We start from the raw sequence: 20,279 nt of genomic DNA, 5'->3' as shown, positions 1-20,279 counted from the left end.
AGTATCAAAAGCCTTGGTGGCATCTAAAAACACCGCCGCCGCATTAGCCTCAGTGTCAATTGTACTCGCTACAGCGAAATACGTACAGAGATTATGCAAAGTTGAGCGGCCCGGCACAAAGCCAGACTGGTCCTGTAGCACCAACTTCGGGAGCAAAGGCTGCAGTCGAGCCGCTATCATCGTAGCCAAAATTGTATTATCTATGTTAATTAAGGAGAGCGGTCGATATGAGTCACAGCTACACGGGTCCTTTCCAGGCTTCAGAATAGTAACAAAGTCTCACGTAGTTTAGCAGAAAGGACCCCAGTCTCAAGTGATTCTGCGTAAACCTCCAAGAAGTGTGGTGCAAGAATATCAGCATATTCCTTATGAAAGGATGGAGTCAGTACATCCAGTCCAGGCGCCTTATCTCCGGGCAGACTGCGAATCGCCTGTTTCACATCATCCACAGAGAAAGGAACATCTAAATAGGCCCTTTGCGAGTCATTAAACCATAGCAAACTAATCTCGGAGAAGTAATCCTGTGCCGCATCAGGGTTCAACCCAGAAGGTTCAGCATATAATTCCGCAAAATAATCAGTGAAGGCCTGTAGGATCCCGTTAGTGCTAGCGACCCGCTCGCCAGACGCGTTATTCGACAATGTAATTACTGGCCCATGGCTTACGCAGCATGTTTGCCAGGGTACGACCAGCCCTCATTCCCTCCCCATACCTCCTCACCTTTGCATGTTTCCCTAAAAAACAGATTTTGTGCAGTGCCGCCTCCTCATATTGCGACATGGTGCCCCTCAAAGCTGCCAGTATATCCCCAGACCAGTCCACAACTAGGCGTTTTTCCATTTCAAATAAGCTTGGCCTCCAAATTCGCCAGATCACGCCGTAGCATTCTCAACACACCATGCTGTTTAGAGAGGCGTATACCACGAATCACCACTTTGAAAGCCTCCCAGAGAGCACCAGCCGAGTTCACCAAGCCACAATTCTCCGCAAAGTAGTGAGTAATAGCCTCATGAATTTCCTCCCAAAACGCCTGATCGCATAGGGCACCATGCGGCAGACACCACATAAATGCTCGCCCGGGACCCCCAGGTACTGCCAGCTCCACCATCACCGGCGAGTGAACTGACAAGGTCCATATGTTCAACCGACTGCGTCCAGAGCTCCACATCCCTAGTACCCAACCACCTATCAATACGGGACCAGCTGTTATGTACATAATTAACACAGGTGCCCTCCTTGGCGGTTCCATGTTTCGCCCTCCGGAGGTCTAGCAGAGCACCCTCAGCCATCACAGACGACAGGACCCTGGCAGCCACAGCATGCTGCAACCTGGCCAAACCTTCACAGTCCACCACTGGGCCCAGGATCACATTGAAGTCCCCTCCCCATTCCCCAATGATTCAATCAGCCGCCACACTTCCCTGAAAAATTCAAGGGTCATCAGTGTTAGGGCCATAGGTCGAGACAAGTCTGCAAAGGTCTATTCAATAAGTTGCCACTCATAACCTAGCGTCCATTAGGGTACACAGTTTCAATCGGAGTACGCCACTGCAGCCCCCTCTGAAGCAGAATTGCCACCCCTCTCGCATAGCGTGAAAACACCGCACCATGATACTCTCCAATCCAGCCAGCCCTCAACCGGTTCTTAGGTGCCTCAATTAAATGGGTCTCCTGAAGCATGCGAATATCAACCTCATGGCTCTTTACATAAGCAGACAACAGCCGTGCCTTGCGTCCATCATTCAGTCCGCGCACATTCCAAGTGAGACAACGCACCGTCACTTCCCCACACACCATCGTAGTAGCCAAACAGATGTACCACCCATCCACCACATCTGAGCATAGGTGCCTGCCGCATAGAAGCAGAGAAACAGGAAAAGAGAAAAAATTGTAGAAGTAGTAAGCCATAAACAGAATATTACCCCCCCAACCCACGCTGACACCCCCTTCCCCCCAAACGGAACGAAGCAGTAATCCTACCCACCCTCAAAACAACCACCCATAACACTACAATGCAAATTGTTAGAGGACTCATCCAAGGGGTGGGAGCCAGGCCATCCGAACCACCATCCCGAACAGGACAGGGGGGCAAGGGGACCCACTAACAAATTATACAACAGAGCGGCCAATATGAACAGGTAGCACAGCAACATGACGACCTCAACATAACCTCCAGAGAATCAGCCCCAACCAGCCTCAGTACAAGCTTTAGTCATTGTCATTAAGGGGCGTCTTTCTCTGCGCATGGGGCCCTTGGACTCCCCGATTATTCCTTTTTGTGGGACAGTCTGGGCAAACTTTGTCGCCAATTTCGGATCCGTGAAGAAATGCAGCTTGCCCCCATGCTGCACTCAGCTTCGCTGGGTAAATGAGAGAATATCTAGCTTCTGTCTGGCTCAGAGTGCTCTTAATCGGCAAGAAAGCTCTACGAGCAGCCTGAACCCTCGGGGTATAGTCAGGAAATATACTCAGTTTGGTGTTCTTATAAATCACCGGCCTCCTCTCCCTTGCCAGCCGGAGTATGGTATCTCCATCCCAGTAGTTCAACAAGCGCACTATAATAGGGCGTGCCGGCGTACCAGGCGGTGGGCAAGGACTCAGATGTGTAGGCCCTCTTCACCCCCAGCAACTGGGAAAAGTTCTCTGGGGAATAGATCAGATAACATGGTTTCCATAAAATCCTCCATCCACCCCATAACCGTCGAATCCGGGAGGCCAAGTATGCGGATGCTATTGCAGTGCGACCGTGCTTCCAAGTCTTCGTGTTTATTACGAATCACCTCCAGTACGCGTTCCATACGCAGCAATTGCTCACCGTCTCCACAGTGCTGATCCTCCAGCTCCGTTGTCCTCGTCTCCAGCTGCTCAATCAGGACATTATAATCGTCCACCTAAGCCTTTATACGATCCATTTGCTCCATCAGGTGATCAAGCTTAGCATTAATACCAACTAGGCTATTCTTAAGGTCCAAAAACATGGCCTTCACAGAATCAACCGGGGGTACCTCCTCTGTCGGAGTCTCCCCTGCCGGGGAGCAAGACACTCCACCCTTCCTCTTACCTCCTTCAAATGTAAGCTTAGCCTGTTTCTGATCAGCTTTCCCCATCTTCAGCCCCACAATGTAACCAGCAGCCAGATATCAGCACCGTACCTGGTATGAGTAGACACCGAAGAGGTAAGATTCACTCGACCAGGCAGCACCACGAGGTCACCCTCTCTAATGTCACAGCACCATCACGTCACAGCCTGGGAGAAGAGCAGCATGTCAGCCCCCAAATGCAGACCCCCGCCGGCATCACTGGGCAGGGGTGTTGACACCACCTCCAGGCAGGATAGTCATTCCAGGGTGAGAAACCTCAAAGACCTAGCCGCCTTTGTAATGCGACCCAGGTCTCTCCAAATGGCGGATGTGACCAATCCTTCTGTCCTGACCCCACTTTTGGCAGCTTGACAGGCAGGAAAATTAGGCAGATTAGGAGATCCACTTCATGCCAGTCCCACTCCTAAGGTGGAGGAGCTGAGGTGGAAACCACTTTCTATATTCCTCCATCTTGGTTTGGAATGAATTAGGTCACTATGGTCAGTGTTATGCCACCTGGCACTGCCTGCAATGCCCCTAAATTGAGTATTAAGTGACACCCCTGAATCCCAGAGCTCAGATCCTGATGACCTAAAAAGAAAAGGGCAAAGAAGAGAGGCACCTGCAGAAGAGGAGAGCTGTAGTACAAGAAGGAGCAGCTGACCTGGTACAAGCCCTGCCGGCCTGTCTATGCTCCTCGACGGACTCTGCACCAGACGACTTCTCGTCCTGCACCTGAACCTCCAGAAACTTGGGAGGACTGTCTACCTTTGAAAAAGTCTCAAGACTCCTGTGACCAGCGGGCCTGCTCCCCAACCAACTCTAAAGAAAGGACTCTGCAGCCTCTGGAACAGCAAAGACCTAACACCTGAAGACACCACTGCACCCTCTGTCACCGACCCGAGTGGTAGTGTACTTCTGGTGCCAGCAAGCGTCCCCCAGCTTTTCAGAGTCTGAGTCCATCATGGTTTCACGCCTCCTGGACTCCCTGAAGTCTCCTGCAGCCTCTGCATGCGGGCCCCCTCTCCCGCGACTTCTGTGGTGAGGCTCAATAACCACTGTTCTTGTCACCACTGGCCTGAGTTGAAGTGGACCCCTGGTGTCAGTGACATCCCCCAGCTCTACTGAGCTAGAGTCCACTGTGGTTTCACCCCTCCTGGACTCCACAACACCTGCCGCCTCAGACCACAGGACCCACTACCCCGCCTCCCAACTGCGAGTGCTCCTGGATAAGGAAACCCGATGCCAAAAGTAAACACCTGCATTTGTCACCCCTGGACTATGGTGAGGAGGACCAAAGGTGCACCTACGTCCCTCGAGCACCCCACGTTCGCAACTTACCAGTTGGTTGTCCCCGACTGGCCCACCCCCCCACCAGACCCTGCAGCCTAAATTCACAGAGACCAATCCCCATTGAACTACATTGGGCACCCTATGTTGTACTACACCTCCGCACCCATCCGCCACAGTGCTGCCCGGAGTGACCTGTTGGTGTAGTCCTGACCGTTGCCCAGTACTCACCTTAAGTCTACAAGATTGGTCCAGAGTGTGATTGTAAAGTGCTTGCTTGCAGAATGTGTTTTCCTTCCTTGGGTTAACATTGAAGAACTCTGAAATTGCACTGCTGAGTTTTTTCAAGTGAAAAAAAATTATTCTCAAAAACGTACTTACCTTATAACAAAGTTCTTGGGTTTAACGTGTATATAAAAAAGTGTTATTTTTCTAAATTGATCTCAGGTTTATTCTTTGAGTGTGTCTTATTTTTCGCTTCCGTGAATACAACAAATTCTCAGTACCAACCTCTGATAAGCCTAACTGCTCACCCACACTAACACAACATAGAGCATTAGTTCAATCTACATTTGCCTCTGCAAACCTTTTGGGGATCAACTGGGCTCTCTGCCCGGTATACTTCTTTTTAGTGCACCCATATAGAGAGCCAGCTTCCTACATTGGTGGAACAGCGGTGGGGTCTCAGACTTTTCATTTGCTCATACCACTTGGTCAATAAGTGAATATTCGAGCAAATCAAAAAATTGCCTTTAGATAATTTGCATTTTGGAATTTGGTAATTTATTTTCAAAATTCTTAAAAGTAACTGTTAGGGCCTTGGTTAAGTCCCTGTAGCTTAACAATTGAAAAAGCTTATAAACTTAGTTAGGACTGTACAATCTGTCATAATTTTTTTCTAGCTCCAAAAAGGTCCCAACTTTAGTGACCCTCCGTCACCGACCTGAGTATCTCAGAAGGTCTGGATAAGGAGCTCGACTTTACCACTTACCTCCAGCTTTCTCATAAGCAGTTAAGAACATCCTGCAAAGGGTACAACATTAAAATAGGCTGAAACTCTACCGCTGTAAAGCTCCAGGAGCTGTTGGCAGAGTATGAACAGGCCCATCCTACTGATAAAGCCCCTGACCCTGATGAGCAGGGCAGAGTGAGTAAGGAAGACGAGCTGAAACCTCCTCCACTCTAAAGAGAGAAACCTGCACGTCGACCCAAGGTGCCTAGAGCTCCTCCCTCTAGTGAGGATGTCTCAAGTCCTTCAAGGTCCATTGAAGAATACTCTGAAGAAGAGATTCTTGTAGAATGATTGGCTCGAATTCCCCTGGAGGGCAGGATACTGCCCATAGAAAAGGAAAGAGCAAAAACAGGTTTAGCACCCATAAATGGTGGCAGCAACTTTATAATCAGGGACAGAGTAGGACACTCTGATCCTAAAATCCCCAAAGGGATTTTCCCCAAATATGAGGATGGTGATGATATCACCAAGTGGTTCACAGCCTTTGAGAGGGCCTGTGTTTCCAGAGAGCTTAGAAAACAACACTGGGGCTCTCTCCTTTGGGAAATGTTATCAGGAAAGTGCAGGGATAGACTCCTGACACTGATTGAGGTAGATGCTAGGTCTTATGACCTAATGAAGGACACCCTCATTGAGGGCTTTGGGCTGACACTTAGAGTACAGATTGAAGTTCAGGGAGACTCGAAAAACCCAGAGTCAGTCTTGGCTACAGTTTGTAGACTTTTCTTAAAGACACTAGATGGCTGATTTTAAAAGGAAACAATGTGCATGATTATGAGGGGCTTTACAATTTATTGATGAAAGAGTATCTGTTGGGTAATTGTGTACAGGAGAGTTTACATCAGTACCAGGTAGACCTATGTCCTCTTTCTCCTAAAGGTTTGGGGAAGAAGGCAGACCACTTGGTCAAGACAAAGATGACCAAAACTTCGATTGGGGGGAGAGGGGGGGAGCCTACAAAAAGAAGGCCAAAAGCCCGCCCAAAGGTTAGAGGGTAAGCAGAACAAAGATAACAGAAAAGAGGCTTCTAGAGGCCCCCAAAAACCTTCATAGGTGGGTGAGCCCTGAGACTCCTCAGAATCCAAGGGTGGGTACAAAAAGAAAAACTGGGGTTCCAAAAAGGCCTGGTGCCACGACTGCAAGGCTCTTTCTTGGACACCAAAGTGGAGACCCTACTTGTCCCCACAAAAATAATGGCTCTAGTGCACCAGCAGTGAATGCAGTAGTAAGGCTCTAGGTGGGATTCCAGGTGGACCCTGAAAATGTCAGTGCACCTACTGAGGCAGCTCGAGTCTCTGAGGGGTGGGGTGGATGTACCTTCCATGGCGATATACTGACAACAACCGCATATTAATGAGATTAGGGTTGAAGCACCGAGAGACACTGGTGCCAGTGTCACCATGGTGATTGAGTAACTGATGTCCCCAGATTAATATTTGACTGGTGAGACATATACAGACCTCAGTGCTGATAATCAGGCTAAGGTGCATCCCATGGCGATGGTATCCTTAGAACGGGGAGGTGTTAAAGGCCACAAGAACGTGGTGGTATCTCCTGCAATTCCTGTACAATGTCTGCTAGGCAATGACCTGGAGTGCTCAGCATGGGCTGAGGTTGAAAGAAACACCTATGCAGCTGTACGGGGTATACCTGGATGGGTGTGCATCAAAACCAGAGCACACAGCAAAGCCCAGGGTGAAAAAGTAGAGTTGCAGTCTGGAATAATGGCCCAACCTACCAGGAGAAAGGGCAAGAAGTCTGGGACACCAGTTTCCACACAAAAGCCAGGTCTGGTCCCTTCTCCTCATAGAAAATAACTGTCGGCTCCAGAGGGAACTGAGCCCCAGGAGCTTGGGGATCACATAGCAGAGCTCTTGGGCCCAGGGAGGGCCCTCTGGGGAGGATCTGTGCCAGGGACAGAAGACCCCACTCTTGAAGGCCTGAGACAGAAAGCTGCTGATCAGGAGAAGGGAAATATCCGTGGCTCCCACAGGACCTATTGGAAGGAAGGACTCCTTTTTACTGAGGCCAGAGACTCCAAACCTAGTGCCACTAGGAGAGTGGTAGTGCCTCAGTTTAAAGTGTCTCTCCTTACTTTGCCCATGATAGCCCCCTAGCTGGGCATCCTGGCTAGGCTAAAACATGGAGTAGGTTGGTGAACCACTTCTACTGGCCAGGCATGTCCCTGAAGGCACACTTTTGTAACGCCTGTGCCACATGTCAAGCCAGTGGCAAGACAGGTGCCCACCCAAAGGCCCCATATCACCACAAACCAATGGTCTTATTGAGAGGTTCAACAAGACATTGAAAACATTATCAAGTGAGAAAGCAGAAACCTGCAAAAGAGATAAAGAGGCAGGCAGATTGAAGAGGCCTGAGTTGTGACCTGAGATGTATTTAGGATTATGCAGCTTTGGTTTTCAAGTGCTGAGGTTTATTAGCACCGGCTTGGGGATCAGCGCTTTGGGCACGGCACTTATTGTGCAAATTCAGCACAGATGAAGACTAACCTTGATGGAGGCTCTGGCCTTCGACGCACCATGGCATCGTTGTGCCAGATGCACAAGGACAAGGCTACAAGCCCTTACTCTGCACCTCTTTCACCCAGGCAATCACCATGACCACCACACCCATACTTAGCTCTCCCTCCACCACCACCAAATTCTTGTGGCAGGTCAGTGCTCCCATATTCTGACCCAGGCAGCCTTAATGGGAGGAGACCTCTGTGGCTAACCTTTTGGGGCAGAGGTTGGGGACGATTTGTGGGACAATTATAACATCTGCCCTCCTTGAGCCATGTTTGCTGAACCATCCCCGTCTAATGATACCACTGCATACTACGCAGTTATTCAAAGGGCACCCACCATCATAAAGTTAGCATGCACGTCTACAGCGGGAGTAAGCCTTTTGTAGAGACCCTTTCCAAGACTGACAGAGGGAGAATGATAACATTAATTTCCTCCCTATGCAAAAGGGAAAGTTGAAGGCAGCCCCAGACAATTTCCTAGACCCTGTCGAGACAAAAGTGGTCACACCACAGGTCGAGAAGCTGTTCCGGACTTCCCTGAACAACCACTTTACATCTGCTTGATCAAGACTACTGCAACCCCTCACCAGGTGTAAAACTGCCACCAGCAACAAAAGGCCTTCCTGAATCCTAGGCGAGCTGAACCTACTCTAGTGTGGTTGCAGGGTTAACAACGGAAGGTGGGGTTCTGGCAAAGGAGCCTCTACTCCAGTGCACTGACTCAACCACGCTCCCCCTCCCAATCACACAACACTTGTTGTAGGGGGGCAGGGAAGCCTAAGAATTTCCTCCACAGACAACTGGGTGCTAGCAGGGCTACTACTTAGAATTCCACACCTAATCAGCATATCACCACTCCAGTACATACTCAGCCAAGACCACCTCACTCCTCTTGAGGAAGAGTTTCAGGTACTTCTAAAAGACACATTGCAGCTTGTGGACTCTGGCCAACAGTTCAAAGGTGCTGTACTTCCTCATCTTGAAGGACTGCTACTTTCACCCCCATCACAGACCTGAGGCTACTGAACCAGTACACCTTGTCCGCGCACTTTCATATGATAGTCTTCTTGTTTCACCACAGGGTTTCATGAAGATACTAGATATGATGAACATGTTACCTTACCCCATCCACCCCTCCCATCACCAGTACCTTTGATTTACTATATTTGGCAACATTACCAATTCAAAGTTCGCCCTTCAGAGTTAACAGCTCCCAGGTTCTTCAGTAAGGGCCTGGCAATAGTAGCTGCTCATCTTCACAGAAAAGGCAACCATGTCTTCTCGTACCTTGAAGACCGGCTGATCAAGACCCCAGTAGACAACAATGCCTAGCACATAAGTGAGCATCTGTCACCCTGCTCCACAGCTTAGAGTTTACCATAAAAACAAGGAAGGCACAGTTAGTTAAACACTGTCACAGAGCAGACATATCCCAACCAGCAGAGGGTGATGGCATTTCAGCTGCGGCTGCCTCTTTTTCAGTACGCTCATCTGCTGACTTTAACTACTGTAAAGAAGCTCTTGTATATGATGGCCTCCTACATAGCAATTGTCCCTCTTGCCAGAACACTTGCACCCATTCCAGAAGTGTATTGCAAGGTAATGGTGACAACAGAGGGTCATTGGAAAGATCTAGTGTTAATTGCCAGCTTTCAGTGCTCTCTGCTGTAGAACAAAAACAACTTGTTACAAGGCAGCTCTCTCTTGGACCTTACCCACAAGTGAGAATAAAAAATGCATCGCTTTTGCGGTGGAGCGCACATCTGAGCAACATGACTATGCAAGTTACTTGGCCCCCTCACCATTATGGGCTACACAACAGCTACCTATAGCTGCTGGTCATCACTTTGGATGGACGTTTTCCCCTCCCACGCATTACTGATTTAACAACTTAGGATGCAACAAACAGCAGTAGTCTTGCTCTACACTCACTAAGTGGAAAACAAACTAGGGTGGAGTTGATGCCTAATTGTGAACTAGGGGAAGAGTCACAGCACAACTTCGGTCTCAAAGCTTCTTCAATAGGAAAAAAGTTGTGTTGTTTAAGCCCAACACTAGATGGAAGTAATATGGAGAGTATATGAATTGACAGCACTACATGCTACGAACAGAGGCTGACAGAGTAACATTTTCCTTTTCAGTGCTGATCATCACGTAACCCTCAGACTTCTACAAGCTTCTTCATTTGTAAGGTAGGGAACTGGTGAACACCACGCACCTTTACAAATTATTACTTTGTGGACATACTAACCTGTCAACAGGTTGTGGTTGGCCAAATTGTGTGAACATCATCATTCCATACACCTGCATCATCTGCCCGCTAGCAGTGGACGTAATTTAGGGGTTGCTAGGGGTCGCAGCTGCCTCTAAATTTGACAGATGGACAAGACATTTGGGGGCCACTTTCCACCCCCTTGGCCCCGATCCTCAGCCATCTTGAGCGGTTTGCCTTTTATATAGAACCCTTTCTGATAAAAATACATGAATAAATTAATCTTCCTCTCTAACTTTACAAAAGGTTTGAATGCAGGTAACTCGCTTATGCTAATGAGACAGCATCTATTCATCTGACCTATCGACTGCTGTGTATATAGTCTAGAAGTGCAGGACTTGAATCAAGTGTCAGGGTACGTAGTAACTCAAACAAAACTCAGACACTGTTTAATGAACACTTAGAACATAGTGTCACACACTGTTTCATCAGCAAGTTATCTTAATGTAAACATATCAATGCAGGTTGAACAAATAGCCAAGATGAATTCAGACAACCACTACTCTTAGGATGCATCAATATGATCGGCTTTTGCTTGGCTTGATTTATAGATGTAATCACATAAAGATAATTAACCTGCCAGTGTTCTAACCACTTTGGATTCCTCTTGAATTCTTTCGCCAGGTGAAGCCTTCCTGAAGTCAATTTGACAATTTTGTTAGTGTTAAATGTATTCACTTTAGTATATCCCGAGACAAAAGGTCCTAAATGTTTCCTGCATCAGAATGCGAGAAGCAAATGTAATAATCGGTTATAACCTTTTTTCTAACTCCTAATGTGATTATTCTCAGGCCCCCCTCTCCCCTTCTGATATCCTGGACAGGTTTATAGGATTTTTTTTTTTATAGTGGTTTCAGCAAGATCATGCATTACCAGATCATTGCTTGTTTAACCACCCAGTGTGAGAGAATGGTGGGCAGAGTTCATGGTTAATTGTGTGATGGAGATGTATATTCCACAAGGTGATTTAAGACACAGACAGTTGCTGAACGTTTGATATCCAGTTATTAACTGGATGCACTTAAACATCCTCCAAAATTATGATACCAGAATAATATTTTTAATTCACTATTTCATATGCTCTTGTGTGCACACTGTCAGGGAGACCAGATCTTCGGGGCCTGTGTATGTTCTCAACATGTTCACCACAAGACAGCTCCAAAACTCTGATAGAAATATCACAGAGCCTAAGAGTCCAACTGGGGAAAAGGGGAATTAGGAAGGGAAGAGCTGGGAAGGAGACCTGTAGGAAGCAAAAGGTTAAACAACACAATATCAAAATATAATCACATTGACTTTCACTAGACTATGGGTCTAAGCGTTGTCTTACTGTAACCATGGAAAACCTAAGAAGTGACTTTAACTAGACCTCAAGAACTCTGGGTACTTGGAAAAAATCAAGAATGATTAATACAATGTTTTATAGGAGTCTCTTATGAAATGTCACATGTCTAGGAATACAAGAACCTTCTAGAATAATGTTTCAGAACAAAACATTGCATCTTTAACATAAGGACAAAATACAATCTGAAACATTCTCTGAAAAACAATAGGAATAGTACTAGGGACTAAATATGCACAAAGAAAGTCACATTTTGAATTTAACATCTTCACAGAAAATCCAAAGGCCCAGGATATATGTGTGCACTTCAACAAACATTACACATCAAAGTTTTAATTGCCATGAAATGATCGCGCACACTGTTGCCGATCTGAACATCAAGTTTTACATGCTGGAAATGAATTACGCACACTGTCGATTCGAACAAGAATATGCATATGCCATGAAATGATGGCGCAAGCCATTGCCGATCTGAACACCAAGTTTTACTTACGGAAAATGAATCGCGCACACTGGCGATTCTAACAAGAATATGTAAATGCCATGAAACGATCGCGCAAGCCGTTGCCGATCTGAACACCAAGTTTTACATTAAAGCAATGATTTGCATACTCTGAAAGTTTCACGAGTAGGCCCAAAACTCAAGAGTCTTTTAGAACGGGGCCTGGGGCCCAGCCCGACTTCCGCCTTACCTCCCCGCTCAAGGATCACCAGAATAATGCGGGGCAGGCCTGGTACGTCAAGGTAGGCCTCCGGAACAGGAGCTCAGGAAATTGCTGCTGCTCTGCACCGGGACCTCTGAATAGTGAGCACGTGAAGCTGGGCTGGCTCCCTTATATAGAGTCTGGCCCAGCCCACAAACCACACCCAGTCATGCTGCAGAGAAAGCTTCTAGAAGGTCCTAGAAAGGGACCACACCCTAACACACTCAGTAAGTCTGCAGCAATACCTTGCAAATGAACAGTTATTGCAAACATCAGTAATAGTGTTTTTCGAGGTTAAAGTCTGCAATGCAAAAGGTTAACACATTGCACATAAACACAATGCATGAATTATGTTCTTGCATAAAGGCTGGGTTTTTGCATTTTTGTCCCCCGTAGAGCGCGCACTGTCCTGATGTTGACACACACTTTTGATAGATCTATCATCTGACTATGAATGTCTTCATGACCATTGGGACTTTAGTATCTTAAGGACTTACCACTGCTTTTTTGTAAAGTTCTTCCAGTTGAACCTTAACAGCTTTGAACCCAAACTTTTGCCCAATGCCACATCACTTTGGTTCACCCTGAACTCCAAGCCCGCCCGAAGAAATACTTTGCCAAAACAGATGGCCTAGTACCTGCTCTTTCCTTTAAAGAAAATGTCACCCCTGGCACCCCTTAAGGGCATCTTACATGCCGTTGCACATCTCATTGAGGACCTGAGCAAATATGATCACATCATCTCCATCGTGATAACACTCCATTGGCTCCCCTTGCTGGTCCATAAAATTTGCAAAACCAGCTGCAAGATTTACAAAGCCATCACGGCCACAGCCCGACTTATCTTGCAGAAACGTTCACCATCTCGGATGGTTCTTTGCACAACCAGGGCACATTTATACTGCCGGCTAAGAAAATATAAAAAAGAAAAAACAAGGCAGCAGACCTTCTCAATCCATGCACCCAGGATCCGGAACAACATCTCAATATCCATCAAGACCTCCCCAATGCTGCTCTTATTTAGGAAAGAGATTAAGACTCGCTTATTAAATAAATAAATACCAATTTTTTTATTGTGTTAATGCATCAACAGGTCTACAAGCCAGCCACCTCTTCTGTAACTTGTTGAACTTATGTATACTTGTCTTTGACCCTTTGCAGTGGTCCGCTGTCTTTTGGACAGGTCGGCGCTACAGAAATACCATATATATAGTTTTTGGGAAATTAAGGTATTTCTATTTGTAACACATCATAGACTGCTTATGCTGCTGTGTATTAGAATATGGATATTGTATTAATTTTGTATCATCTTTACAAAAAAGAAAGCTACCCTTTTTTTGTATTGTGCTTGTTTGTTTTTGTAAAGAAACACCAATTCAGGTTGCTTATTATCCTTGCTTTTCCCACTAGGAGAACATTGGGCAAGTGAGGCAAATTACTTTGACACCGGTCACCACAATGGAGAAGGTAAACAAACATTCTGCCCCAAATTTACTTCATCCTTTTTCTTTCTAATGAGCCTTAAGATGTCATTTGCTGAAATGACAAAAATATTTATCTACTCTTTGCTGCAGTGATCTTGTTTTTTGTTGTGCAACTCCTGCTGTTGGTGTGAGCTGTCCATATTTTGTTTTTTATATACTGTTTTTAGCTCTCAGTTTGGGTAAAGTGGCGTTTAATTTGTTTGCTGAAGTAGCATTTTACACTCAGCACAGACTAGAGTTGTGCACCTCCTGCCCTCATATTTTGACTTCCATTCTCAATGTATCCTTGCCACAAATCGAACACTAAAGTATTATGCGCTATGTGAAATGCTATGATGTAATCCTTCATGCATATTCTCTTATTGTCTCTGCATTCTTTATGCCAGTTTGTCTAAAAATCAGTGCCACTTTGCAGCTGACAGAAACAGGAACGCTGATAACCATTGTTCATTAAATTACACAATCACAGATACTTATAAAATCAAAAGAATGGAAACAGATCTCAAGTAAATGTAAGCATGGTGGCCGTTACTCTACATAATTGTTAGTTAATAAATTACAGGGAAATATTAAATGCCCCTGTCAGCCTTGAGCATATGATGTACTCCTCTCAACCGTCTGTACACACTGATCCGCTGGCCTACACTCATTTATGTCAAACAGAATGGATGTCTGTTGGCCTTCACCTTCTCTGCGTACCATCTCTTCCACAGGCTTTGCTTGCAAGTCACCTAGTGAACACTCACCAGTGGCAATCAGAAATCTCTGCTCACGAAGTAGACGCTGTTTGAGCTGGAAGCCCAGCTTGTAGGGTGTGGGGTATCACTGTTGCAGTACCATTATATACCTTTTAAATGTGGTCAGCTATTTTTTGTCTGACCAACCGGGCTGTATTAGTGATGGCAGGCCCTCAGTCTCTTACTCCAACACTAACTCTTTCTTTTGCCATTGTCATTCTTTTGTTGTCACGATCGGACACTTTCTCTGTTCTTCTTTCTAACTCACTTCTATATGATAAAAAAGAGCTGTGCAAGAGTTGAGAAAGGGTGGGAAGCAGATAGAAGAGAAGGTTGAAGAGACGAAGCAGAAAGATTATTTAAAGACATCACTTAAGTAAACAGGATAAAGATGAGAGAGAGGTAAACTAGAAACAGTAAAGGGAGGGACAAGAAGGGCCAGGCAGGAGTACAAGAAGCAAAAAGCAGATTTCGGCAGCTGTTACCATGCCTGGATTCTAGAAAGCTCTTTACATCATATAAGGCTAGTGTTTCTGTGCGCTCTGCTTCTTTCACTCCCCACTTAAACACACACACCCATTATCCAGCTACAAGCTTGTTTATTCAGTAGTGTTACAGTCAGCATGCTTCCTTTCCTCACTTTGCTTATCACGCAGTCTTTCAAAGCCCTCTCCTTTGAACAGCCCATGCTCTTGCTGGTTTCCAGCAAGGTGTTAGACTATGCAGCCTCCAATGTTAATCTGTGCAGCTTCTAATGTGGAAGCAGTTAGAATCTGTGGTAAAGGAGGTGGTATTGGAGCCTAGGAACAAATTAATAGCATTATCATACTATGGTAAGAAGCACGCAACATAGTAAAAATAAACTGCATTCTAAAAAATATATATTTAGTATGTCTTCTCAGTGTGATCTATTCACTTCCAGTGTTGCCCTGGCACCAACTAGACCAAGATTCGACCTGGATTCCCAGGGCAGAAGCTGGCATCACCTCAAGCAAGACTCAGAGGCAGAGTGCAGCTCTGATGTCTGCTGTTTGGCAATCAGTTACTGGAAACCCACAAATACTATTTTCTGCAATCAGCAGTAAAGTCCCAATCTCAAGTGTGCCCAGAACCTGAGAAACACCACAGATGACTGACATGGCACGTACCACTGGCATGATGTCCAAGGCATGCATCTGTGGCACGTTGCACAGCAGTTTAATCAACATGTAATTTGCAGAAGGGACCCCTTCCCCAGTTGTCTGTACATTGGAGCCCAGAGACACAGCCACCCTAGTAAATCCCAGCATGCTGCTGCTGAGACTACACATCACCCTTCAGATCTCTTGCACCTAAAATCACACATCATGTCCTAATGCACTATTTATGCCTCTGCTAGTTTAGCCCAGTATATTCATGCAGCTCAACATATTTTAACTCAGTCCAGCAGATCACAGCGCATGGAAAGGACCTGAACCATATCAGTTCCTATTGCATTTAGTTCCAGATATGCTCATCCGCAACCACCAAAACAAATTAAGTACTGGGGCAAAGGTATACTAGGTTCAGAGTAAGCACTTTTAGTAAGAGACACTGTCATTTGTCCTCAGACGTGCTCTGAGAGCCCTCAAAAGTACATGCCAAAAATAGTTTTACCATAGAAAAAAATCTTTATTCTGATGGACTGCTTTGATTATGAAGTTAGAATACATTTGAAGGCGCAATGAAACGATTAAACCAGAAAATGTATAAGAATGCAAATAATTATACATTTTACACCAGTTATTGTAAAAAAAATAGTCTTCATCATGGGATCTTATACACACGTCAATTACATAGCTCTGTTTCTCGAGATTTTGACAAGATGTTTGACTAAATTGAATGTTGAATTCGATGTTCCTTAATCCAGATCCTGAGTAGTAATTTAGATTTTAACATAAGGTTTCTTCTTTTGAAAATTGTTTATATATATATATATATATATAAATATATATATATATATGTATATGTATATATATGTATATGCTTGGCATCCTGAGAGGACTAGATATTACCATTAAAAAAACATTATTTAAATACAATAACAAAGTTAAACCAGTTTTTTAAAATGCCATAAATAGGAACATGTATTACTGAAGGAGAGGAGTACAAACAAAACATTGAAACCCACACCATTCCTATTCTGCCTTACCTAAAAGTTGGTCTTTTAATTAGCAGTATTATATAAAACAAACAGAAGATTATAAGTATTTTAATACAACTCTGTATCTTATAATGTTTCTGTAGGAGGGCTGGGTTTAAATGATGTATATTTTTATAGTATGCTAAATCTGTTAATTAGCTTTGTTGGGTTGAATTCCTTCTTAGTAGATGGTTTTTGGTTTGTCTTGGCATTCCAGGATGTATTCCTTGGTTAATTCCGTTGATCAAAAGCTACTTGCACCACAAGCCCGAAATAATGTGTGTACATTCTCCAAATAATGACACATCTCTTGAATTAGGAAGCACACAAGTGCCAATCCTAACTGGTACTATGGATAAACAATATGGATATAGGCTTTATAAGTTATACAGGGAGTGCAGAATTATTAGGCAAATGAGTATTTTGACCACATCATCCTCTTTATGCATGTTGTCTTACTCCAAGCTGTATAGGCTCGAAAGCCTACTACCAATTAAGCATATTAGGTGATGTGCATCTCTGTAATGAGAAGGGGTGTGGTCTAATGACATCAACACCCTATATCAGGTGTGCATAATTATTAGGCAACTTCCTTTCCTTTGGCAAAATGGGTCAAAAGAAGGACTTGACAGGCTCAGAAAAGTCAAAAATAGTGAGATATCTTGCAGAGGGATGCAGCACTCTTAAAATTGCAAAGCTTCTGAAGCGTGATCATCGAACAATCAAGCGTTTCATTCAAAATAGTCAACAGGGTCGCAAGAAGCGTGTGGAAAAACCAAGGCGCAAAATAACTGCCCATGAACTGAGAAAAGTCAAGCGTGCAGCTGCCACGATCCCACTTGCCACCAGTTTGGCCATATTTCAGAGCTGCAACATCACTGGAGTGCCCAAAAGCACAAGGTGTGCAATACTCAGAGACATGGCCAAGGTAAGAAAGGCTGAAAGACGACCACCACTGAACAAGACACACAAGCTGAAACGTCAAGACTGGGCCAAGAAATATCTCAAGACTGATTTTCTAAGGTTTTATGGACTGATGAAATGAGAGTGAGTCTTGATGGGCCCGTGGCTGGATTGGTAAAGGGCAGAGAGCTCCAGTCCGACTCAGATGCCAGCAAGGTGGAGGTGGAGTACTGGTTTGGGCTGGTATCATCAAAGATGAGCTTGTGGGGCCTTTTCGGGTTGAGGATGGAGTCAAGCTCAACTCCCAGTCCTACTGCCAGTTCCTGGTAGACACCTTCTTCAAGCAGTGGTACAGGAAGAAGTCTGCATCCTTCAAGAAAAACATGATTTTCATGCAGGACAATGCTCCATCACACGCGTCCAAGTACTCCACAGCGTGGCTGGCAAGAAAGGGTATAAAAGAAGGAAATCTAATGACATGGCCTCCTTGTTCACCTGATCTGAACCCCATTGAGAACCTGTGGTCCATCATCAAATGTGAGATTTACAAGGAGGGAAAACAGTACACCTCTCTGAACAGTGTCTGGGAGGCTGTGGTTGCTGCTGCACGCAATGTTGATGGTGAACAGATCAAAACACTGACAGAATCCATGAATGGCAGGCTTTTGAGTGTCCTTGCAAAGAAAGGTGGCTATATTGGTCACTGATTTGTTTTTGTTTTGTTTTTGAATGTCAGAAATGTATATTTGTGAATGTTGAGATGTTATATTGGTTTCACTCGTAATAATAAATAATTGAAATGGGTATATATTTGTTTTTTGTTAAGTTGCCTAATAATTATGCACAGTAATAGTCACCTGCACACACAGATATCCCCCTAACATAGCTAAAACTAAAAACAAACTAAAAACTACTTCCAAAAATATTCAGCTTTGATATTAATGAGTTTTTTGGGTTCATTGAGAACATGGTTGTTGTTCAATAATAAAATTAATCCTCAAAAATACAACTTGCCTAATAATTCTGCACTCCCTGTATATATTTTGTACTTTTCTAACTAAATTTCTCACCCATAGATATTCTTCTTGAATTTATTTTGTTGCGACTTTGATTATTAAAATCTGTCCAAGTAGACTTTAGATCATATAATACAAGGTCATAAGCATACAGGAAAAATTGTAATGCACTGTTCCTAATTTCTGGGAAAGCAATTGATGCTCTTTAACCCTGTTTAACTGATATACATTATAAATAGAGATCAATAAACAAACCAGTGGAAACCATAATTTGGGGGTTCCTTCAAGGGACTTAATGGTCTTTAACTTATTTGAGGTCACTATGGAGATTTTTTTTGTTCCCAGCAAAGTTAGACAGTTACACCTCACAAGTCTAGATGACCGGATTAAGACCCTGCTGTTCTTATTTAAGATCCGCTTCCTGACTCAGGCACTGTGACAGTGATGGAGAAGCTTTACCAGATGAGACAAGCATTTGCAATGCAACGGGTCTCGCGTTTGCTCATGTTAGAGCTGATTGTAAACTCCTAACCCAACTTTTCACCTATCGGCAAAAGTGCATTTATGTACGTGACCCGAAAAAGTGCAATTAACTATGTAAAGCGCTTGACTTCTGCCAAGCGAAATCGCGCTAGTAAATTAGAGAAAAAGTAGTCCACGAGCCGGACAGAAAACAGCGAGCCTCGCATGTTTTCTGTACTTGGTCGATGTGCTCGAGGAGGACTAGCCACCGTAAAAGGCATGACTTATGCGTGCCTTCGACTAATGAAAACAAGCAGATTTTATTAGGCAGGCCCACGAACCGATAAACACTGACGTGACGTCGACAGGGCTCCGAGCCCTTTTCTAAACACTAAAGCGTCTCGCTGCGATACGCAGGCGCGAGCGCATGCAACGCAGGCTCGACGCTAAAAAACTAAACAATAGAAGCAGTAGCGGGAAGTAGCTACAGCACATGTGTGGCCTCTGTAGACCCTATGTGCTCCCTTAGTCTGCTCCAAAGGTATGATCTACAACTCTCAAAGGTTTTCTGTTGACATCTCCAGTGATAAGAGGTTCGCAGAGCTAGTAAATGCAGGCCTGCTGTTGTCCTGTCATATACTTGCAGCCAACACTGAATATTCAAGTATGCCTATCATCACTTCATTGCCATTCATTGTTTACTGCTTATGGTAACTAGTCTCATGCCACATTCCCCACAGTGTCCATTGCCTGGAAGAGTGCTAAAAATAAGACAAATGAGAGTTCAGTATTGTAAAGAATGACTGCTTTTCCAATGCAAGGTTCAATTCACCACCTCCAAATACAGGCACCCTGATCCAAATAATTCCAACTTAATGAGATGATTCACTAAAATTTTCTGTGGTAGCGGAAGCAAAAAAATTGATTCCTGAGCACCAAAGCAGCACTTAATTAAGTGCACTTATACTACTTTTGGGTTGCAAGCTGCTTATATGAGAAAACAATAAAACTAATATTGCCAACTCTGCAGTCTTTTTTTGTTGTAATGAATGAATAGAACATAGTGAAAGTAGCTCCATTCCATCTATACCAAACCATGGTAAATTAGTCCTTCTTCCCAAAGGTGAGGAACCCACTTTTCAGGGCTTTCTATCAAAGCTAACTGATCTTAGTAGAAATCTTGGCAAAGAGTTATCCTATATTTTAGGGTCAATCATTTCACTTTAAAATCTTTTATGCCTGCATTGAAAGGCAGTTCTGTGTTGACTGAAAAGGAAATCACACCATTG

The 20,279-nt window shown here is 44.6% G+C and overlaps 1 protein-coding gene across 2 annotated transcripts in view; it reads left to right on the top strand.

The window, feature by feature from the left end:
* Positions 1-20,279, top strand: part of SCAF11 (SR-related CTD associated factor 11) — an 828,633-nt gene that overhangs the window by 632,496 nt on the left and 175,858 nt on the right. For both annotated transcript variants that reach the window (XM_069229083.1, XM_069229082.1), the window contains exon 14: positions 13,638-13,694. In XM_069229083.1, the coding sequence (XP_069085184.1) occupies positions 13,638-13,694 (57 nt within the window). The remainder of the gene's footprint in view (positions 1-13,637; positions 13,695-20,279) is intronic.

The sequence above is a fragment of the Pleurodeles waltl genome, chromosome 4_1 (assembly GCF_031143425.1).
Source record: "Pleurodeles waltl isolate 20211129_DDA chromosome 4_1, aPleWal1.hap1.20221129, whole genome shotgun sequence".
Taxonomy (NCBI): Eukaryota; Metazoa; Chordata; class Amphibia; order Caudata; family Salamandridae; genus Pleurodeles; species Pleurodeles waltl.
Note: the sequence above shows the minus strand (reverse complement) of the source record. Positions and strands in the feature narration are given on the sequence as shown.